This window comes from Seriola aureovittata, chromosome 4 (genome assembly GCF_021018895.1).
Source record: "Seriola aureovittata isolate HTS-2021-v1 ecotype China chromosome 4, ASM2101889v1, whole genome shotgun sequence".
NCBI classification, from domain to species: Eukaryota; Metazoa; Chordata; class Actinopteri; order Carangiformes; family Carangidae; genus Seriola; species Seriola aureovittata.
Window position 1 is genome coordinate 17,325,699 of NC_079367.1, and position 8,224 is coordinate 17,333,922.

At 43.9% G+C, this 8,224-nt stretch overlaps 1 protein-coding gene across 1 annotated transcript; it reads right to left on the reverse strand.

The window, feature by feature from the left end:
• Window positions 1-741: 741 nt before the first annotated feature.
• On the reverse strand, window positions 742-7,711 carry rhoub (ras homolog family member Ub). Its single transcript, XM_056374380.1, has 3 exons — window positions 7,223-7,711; window positions 5,265-5,323; window positions 742-3,007 (listed from the first exon to the last, which is right to left on the reverse strand). Exons 1-3 carry the CDS (start codon window positions 7,437-7,439, stop codon window positions 2,552-2,554), a joined length of 732 nt encoding a protein of 243 aa, XP_056230355.1. The 5' UTR covers window positions 7,440-7,711; the 3' UTR covers window positions 742-2,551.
• Between the last annotated feature and the right edge of the window lie 513 nt (window positions 7,712-8,224).

Genomic DNA, 8,224 nt, shown 5'->3' on the forward strand with positions numbered 1-8,224 from the left:
GAAACTGGATGAAAGTGTTAACTTATTCATTATAAAGAGAATTTAAAAAACATGGCAAAATTGAAATACTACTCAGGTCGCTACTGCATATTTAACTCTTTTCTTAGCAATGCATGATGATTGTTAGTCATGGTTAGTCCTCATCAGTTGTGCAATTCTTTGTAGCTTGCGTTATGGAATAATTGGAGTCAACTATATAGTGTATAATAATTTTTATTAGGCATTCAACAACAATAGTGAGCATGCTATATTGCGAACTATATGGTGAATGCTTTTATATTTAACACTGACTCGTACTTGGGTGTGATTTAATGTCCTCTTTATGTCAAACTAAAATAAACCAGAAAGTGAATGATTAAGTAGAACCTCAGTTTACTTTAAGTGTATCTTTACTCACAATGTGTTTTTCTACTTAAAGCAAGTTAAAGTTTTGCAAGACTGCAGGAACACTTCTGGCAATAGCCTATTAACCTACATTTTGGTCGGAAACCTCTGTATTTAAACTGGTTCCCTCTTTCTTTTTGGCAATTTTTCTGTATTTATTACTGAGGCACATAAAAACATATGAGATCTGTCAAAACACCTATTCATACTATGATAACCTTTGATCTTTGAAACGAAGCATGAATGAGCCCCCTCCCCTTCCCTCCCCTCCCCTCCCACTCTTATCATCATATCACATCCTCTACAGGGTGACCGTCGAGATAACGTCTCCATGGACACGCCAACAGTGAAAACAGGTTAAATATTTCACATTTTATTTTGTTCCGCTCATACAGCTCAACAAACTGCTCTCACGCCAGAGTCAGACACCGACTGAATCACTCATATTGTTAAGTACCATTTATAGTTGGACAGCACAGCCAATGACTGAGTCACTTCTATATGTACACACACATTTATCCTGATGACATTACAAACATCATAAGTGATTACTATGTAACATACATAATGACATATCATGGTTCATACAACTGCTCTGTATTGCTGTTGATCAGTTATTGGCCCAGAAGGAACAGATAAATAGACAGAGCTGAATGACAGGCTTCTGAAAAATAAGAAGCAAACATAGAATCAGTCTCTTTGGTGATTTCACCTCATTTACTGTGTAATTTCAACAGAGGAGAGAGCTCCAGTACACTGACCGACAAAGATGGGTAATTATCCGTATAAGGCCCTGACTACAATGTCAATGAAAGACCCTGTGATCATCCAGACCAGTGGTGTAGTGCGGGGAACATGCAAATCAGCCATTTTTGTTTCAGTGACACTGAGTAAACGGATGGCTCAAGCGCCACGGATTCATTCCCCTGCTCTGTGTCTAATTCTTAAGTTTCCACACCACTGGTCCAAAGGCCATTGCATGGCAAGACTTCGGTGATATGTTTGGACTCTGTGTGATAAGTGCAATGTACAGTGGCACTGCCCAACGTATTGCTGCAACCTTGTAACAGTCACAAAAAAAAAAAAACTTGAAAAGTCTTGAAACATTTCAGATGAAGCTTTTCAGTCAAAGTGAAGAACTGAAACTTCTAAAGCTTCCAGAAGCTGAAGCATACGTGTGTGTTCTCCAGTATAGGATGGTTGGTGCGGGTCAGTGAGGAGCTTACAGACCTCTACATGTGTGGTTGACTAACAGTGTGACAGCTGTAGCAACGCTATGAAATGTGGCACAGACACAAGCTGGTGTAGAGACGTACACCCTACACTAGCTCACAGTTAAGCAGAAGTGAATGGCCAGACTAATGTGACAGTTCATAGAACAACATACATCATTCAAACCAGAACTCATTGATTTCATATAAATTTATACTCATGTACATTTGATTGTAATCTAGAAGGGAACGAGTTAAAATAGATTTGATCTGATCCGACTCTTAACAAGTTGTCATTGAAGTTATAGACGCTTCTGATTTCGGAAACAAAGGTGCAGGATTGGCTTTGATTTTCAATAGCAGAACTATTGCGTCTGTGATTGGGGGTTTCATCTGAGCATCTATCAGAAGTGTTGGGGGCTGAATTACAGTGTAGAACATATAGAATAATATACTTTGTTAAAGAAGGGTATCAAATCAGACAAAAAGGAGGAGTATACTTTTAGTACATAACATCACCGCCTGCACACCTCCCCTCCAAGTCAGCTCACATTTCCTTTGGACAAGTCCAGTATGATATGCAGTCCATGTGCCATAAAATTTTATTAGCTCCATAATTTTTGGTTGAATTCTGGTCACAGTCATATTTAACAGTTCAGACTGGCTCTGAGCAGCAGACAGTGGTTACAGTCTTATGCTCTCTGTCTTTTAGGCATCAACATCGGATATTTTATGGTCAAAGTGAAACCATGCCAAAACCCGCAACCACTCTACAGCTCAGGCAGGCTCACTCTGCCTCTATTGAGCTGTTGCTCCACTGGACTGAAGTCATTCTAGCCAGCACATCTGGGGTCGTCCAGGTGAACGTGAAAATAGAAGTTCGTACATCCAAGTGAGTCCCAGCAGACATGTGAGCAGTTCCAGTTTTATATCAGTCAAAGTCATCCCCTCCCTCCCTACTGGACGCACACGTACTTCTTCCACCAGGACTTGGAGAGCATCTTCATCTTATCAGCTGTGCTGCGGACCTTCCTCTCCCGTCGTGCTCTCCTGTCAGAGTGCCGCAGCCCCACAGCGATGGCTGCGTCAAACACCTCCTTCAGATTCTTTTGTGTCAGCGCCGAGCACTCAACGTACGTCACTGCCCCAATTTTTTCCGACAGCGCTCTGGCGTCTTCCTCCGCCACCGGCCTCTCCCGCCGCCTCGCCAGCTCGATCAGCACCTTGACGTCCTGCCGCAGGTCGCACTGTGTGCCTACGAGGAGGACGGGCGTGAGAGGGCAGCGGCGACGGATCTCGGGCACCCACTTCTCCCAGACGTTTTGAAAGGAAGCGGGGCTGACCACGCTGAAGCAGAGCAGCAAGGCGTCAGTCCGACTGTAGCAGAAGTGGCGGAGTTTGTCAAACTCATCCTGAGGGAGAAAGAAACAGATGGTTAGCTATGCGGTGATGCTCATGATTTAAAATCGAACAGGTCTTAAGATTTTCCATTAGGCCCTGCTCAAAATCTTAACTGCGATGAATTATTTCCCTTCACTTCTCACCCAGAAGGACCACACACAAATGCACTTCCAGTAATCACTTCACTGGTCAACACACTCAAGCACCTTAACATCACAGGAAAGGGAACTGCGCCAATAATCATTCGATAACAACCTGTCTAAACAGTGTTTATATTGTGCTGATACACGGTCTACGTATGAGTCCTGCCCGCTCATTTATATCATCTACAGTAAATCTCTTAAATTAACACTTTGAAGCCACGTAGCTTTGATTAACAAGGGCCTCCCACATCCTTGAGTACACAGATTAAGGTTGGCAGAAACTTGACACAAACCTCTCCTTCTCTCTCTTAACCCTCTCCTTTCCAGCACATATCTCCTAATCCCTCTTTGCCTATACAATGCTCTGTGCCGACGCAAGTCTGCAGAAACAATCAGATTTGAAGCTCAACAGTTGCAGTGGACACTTATCAACTCGTGAGTTTCCCACACAAACTTTGGCTTTGCTTTGTGATCTGATGACGTAGGTCCATCTGCAGAATATACAGACATATCAACATCTGTGTGTGAGGAGCAACTTTGTTTATCAGCTCTGGCGGCAGCTGTTATCACCCTTCTCCAAACCCTCTCCGTCTTTCTGTCTTGGCTCACTCTCTCACTCTCTACCTCTCTCTTTCTTAGTCATCTTGTCCTTTTTTTTTTTTTTTTTTGGCACTCCCCGACCCATTTCTGGCACAAGCTCCCCTCTTATGAAATTGCATCAGTACATTAAGTGTTAGCTGACTTTTATCTGCCCATATTTGCCCAAGCTTGTCTGCGTGTGTGCGTCTGTGTGTGAGTACAGTTTTAACACTGTGTGCAGCCTGCAACATGCTGTGAGGTTTTACATGTATTAGGGGCTTGTTCAAAAGCTTCGTTCCACTTTACTGCCAAATTGTCTTTGATTCTGTACAGAACTGGCAGTGCCTTCACAGCATTTGTGAATGTCAAATATGCTGCTCCCAGGGCAGGGTTCTGTTAAGGTGGATTATCAAACAACCACCCATGCTCCAGAGAAATTACAAGACCATTTCACAAGCTGTTCCTTTCAAGATTGCCCCACAAACATGATAATGAGTCAATAACTTTTGCCTGGCAAGTTTTCTCGTACCACCGTGTCCTTAACAGGGAAGACAGACAGAAAGAAACAGTTTTCATTTTTCACATATCACCTCCAGTCTAGCCTCCACCACAAGCTATACCTGTTTGAGACAGTGTTATTTCTACTCCAGATGAAGAGTGACAGCAGAGCCCAGGAATTCAGCTATTTCTACACTGCTGCGCTACCTGAAGTAACAGGCAAGAATCCCTAAAGGAAAGGTGGAAAGCAAAGGCAACATTGGCAGAACACAAAAACAGCACAGCTCCAACTATGGAATATTTCCACTATTGATTCACCTTAGATTTTTTTTTTCAATTAATCAAATAATTTTTTCAATCTATTAGAAGTCCAAAAACAGTGATAATGACCCTCAAAAAGTGCTAGAGCTCAAGGTGTCACTCTCAGATGGCTTGTTTTATCAGACCAAAAGCGCCACATTTAAAGTTGTTTGATTCAATAATTATATAAAACAGAGAAAAGCACCAAATCCTGACATGTGAGAGTCTGGAACAGTCAATGTTTCGCTTTTATGTTTAATAAATGGCTAAATGGTGCTTTGAGCTAAATGCTAACATCAGCGATGCTAACTTACTCACAATCACAATGCTAACTTCCTGATGCTTAGCAGGTATAATGTTTATGATCATATTTTTGTGTGTTAGCATACTAACACGTGCTACTTAGCATTAAACACAAAGTACTGCTGATGCTGAGGGGAATGTCATTAGTTTTCCAGGTATTTGGTCAGAAACAAAGGAAAATTTTTGATTTGATAATGTCGCTAGAGGAAAAGTCAGGGGAGCACCAAAGTAATTAGGGTTCGTCATCTCGGAACCATGAATGTCTGTACTACATTTCATGGCTATCCATCCAACGGTTGTTGAGATATTTCATTCTGGACCAAAGTTGTGTAGGAAAGACGTGTGGCACACACATTTTGATCCGGGTAGGGTGCCAAATGGTAATGCAGTGTGTGTGCGTGTGTGTGTGTGTGTGTGTGTGTGTGCGCGTGCGAACAAAACTCACCTGTCCTGCAGTGTCACACAACTGTAGTCTAACCGGGTTTCCATCCACCTGAACCACAGCTGTTGACACAGAAACAGACAGACAGAGAAAACATTACTTTAACCCTGTGCATCAGCCCCCCACCTGACACTTCGGTAGTTAACATACACACAGCTAACCGCCAGAGTATTCTCTGGAATAAACAAAAGTCTGCCAGTTGAAAACACAAAGACCCCCTGCTCTGCTCTTGCAGCTCACAGACGGCCTGCTCTGTCTCGCCCACCCACTCTGCCAGTTACTGTCGAGACCATAACGCTTTACTGTCGCTCGGACCACTCGGTGAGCTTTGTTCTCTGTTGTGTTTTGACAGAGGCCATTCCAAGGCTGACTAACGGGGGGGTGGGGGTAAAAACAAAGCAGATTTTGTTTGCTTGGTGACTCTCTTCCAATCAGCCTCACTTCCAGATTGGAAAAGTGGGTGAGTCATCTTACAGCGAGTTTCATTACAGGGCCATTTATTCTTTTCAGAAGAGTGAGCACAATGCAGAGCAGCAGGCACATGGAAACATTTACAATACGCCTGGAGTGGTCGGTCATACCACCTGATCAAAGAGCCTGCTGGAACTATTCATGTAGCAGGACAGGCATCATGGCACTCTGCTTTAACAAAAGCAAGGAGAAAGAGCGGGAGGAGAGAAAGGACGTATGAGAGAGCGGCCACTGTGTAATAATTTCCTAGTCTCTGATATATGATAGTCCTTTGATTTTCCAGACCAAAACTCCCTCTTATCGTCCCCTCTCCCAGCCTCCCGCTCCTCTGCGTCTCTGGCACCTGTGGCATTGCGTAACTGCTCAGAAGTCAGCTTTCAAGAGGGTACTCTCTGATCCCGGGCATGGAGAAATGACATCACCATAAAGGGCCCCAACTGCACAATCGCTCTCTGTCAGGCCGCGGCGAAAGACAATATCTGCCTCAGAGCCACTGCAACAGATGTGCCCATTCCAGTATAGAGGAGAGGGCTCACGGGTCAAGGCTGACAACAATAGGCAGACTTGTGCAATCCAAAACCCCTGAACCAGACTGCTCTGTATAGGAGGGTTGAGCCAGTGTTCGTCTGAGGGCGGTGTGTGCTCACAGTGAGTGTTTGACAGGATTTGTGTTGGCCAAGTTGTTTATTTTACTACACATCACTAGTTATACTACAAGTTAGTGTGCAGTGATGCAATGCCAAGTATTGTTTCCTAAATTCCTAAACAAGCCTTAAAAATCTGCTAAGGTAAGGTTTCATAGGCCTTTATGAATACTATCATATGCAGATAAAACATCTCAGAGGAGTAAAGTTTACAAAGTGCATTAAGAACAGCTAAAGAGGGACTTTCTGAAGATGTGACCATGAAGAAATAAAGGTGATCAGCAGGTCAGAGGTGTATTTTTTTCACGCCAACACTGATCAGTTTAAAACGAGTGCCCCCTTTGAAGGATTTTGTTCTCTCCTCCTTATTTTTCATTAAACAAAGCCTGCTGGGGCTAGTGAGACAGTTTGGAAAGTGGAACTGTGCCAAATGGAAACCTGGCTCGATCCAGGGAGGACAACTCATGTGCATTAACACTGGTGGAGGACAGATAATAGGAAAAACAAACACATCTATCATAACAGTGGAATAATAGGGGGAAATGGCAGAATGGGCGGGTGCACTCAAAACATGAGAAGTTCAAGAAGAATTCAGTGGGAGACAGTCAGGCAGGTAGAAACAAATTGATTTGCCCCTGGAGTGGAAAAAAATGCCATTCGGGTTTAATTCACCAGAATGAATCCCGGAGTTTCGGCCTGTGAGAACCCTTCATCAGGGCAAATGAGGGGTGACATTGCTTATGCATATAATGCTGTATTCCTCTCTTACACTGATTGTGCATTTGCAAAAATGTTTACAGAATTCATCATGAAAAATAAAAGTAGCAATATCTTGACATTACTTACCCGAGAAGTCATCAAATGCAGTAGGGACGTATTTGGTTGGGTAGCCGTTCGTTGTGTAGCTGACCACCAGACTGGTTTTGCCCACCGCTCCGTCGCCGAGCAGGACGCACTTCAGCAGCCGCTCCTGCGCCTGTCCTGGCCGGGCGGGATTGGGTTTATGCGGGGGTACCGGAGGGGCCATGGTCCTTGCGTAATCCATGGTGAATGGAGGTGACATTCAATCGGCCAGCACTTCACCGCGCTCTCCTTCGACGGGCGGATGAAGCACCCACCATGAGAACAGGTTTCCTTTCTGTACTGCGAGTTTGGTCAAATGCTTATGATCTGGAGAGGGACTCGTGCGTAAAGCCTCTCCTCTTGCCCTGCGCGCTGTCAAATCCAGTGAGGCAAATTACCATTGCGTCCACAGCCCCGAGCTCTGCAGTTTAAAATGCGAGGGCGGATCTAAACGGCGTTATATCTTCAGATTGATTTGACTAGTCCCACCCACTTCACCTCCCAACAGCGGAGGGCTGAACAGACACAGGTTGAAGTTGTGAAATAGTAAAAGTACCAAAATATGTTAAAAGAAAATATAGAAGATTACCTGTACCGGACTCTTTGGAGAAATTACAATGAGCCAAGAATCAATTTGTTTATGACCCGCTTTTATTTGTATTCTTTTTTTTTTTCTTATCAATTAATATCAGCCCAACCGACTGTGTCCTTTTCTAGGGCCAACTAACTGTGAAGCTGCCATGACCCTGTGCAGGCAAGTCCAAACTTGTCCTCGCCAGGGAGAAGGAGACAACCTTGATGTCCATTTTGAACATGAGACATAAAGTACTGAAATATCAAACCCAGTCAGATCTCCTGACCTACTTTAATTTGTAGCCAGCTGAGCCCAGAAGGAGCAGCCAGTGGCCACAAACTGTAGGAGAATGTGGAGTGCTACATCAAAACAGTCGGTCGAGAGATTTACGTGTAAGAATTGAACAAATTCAAACGTAACTTTCCTTCTGA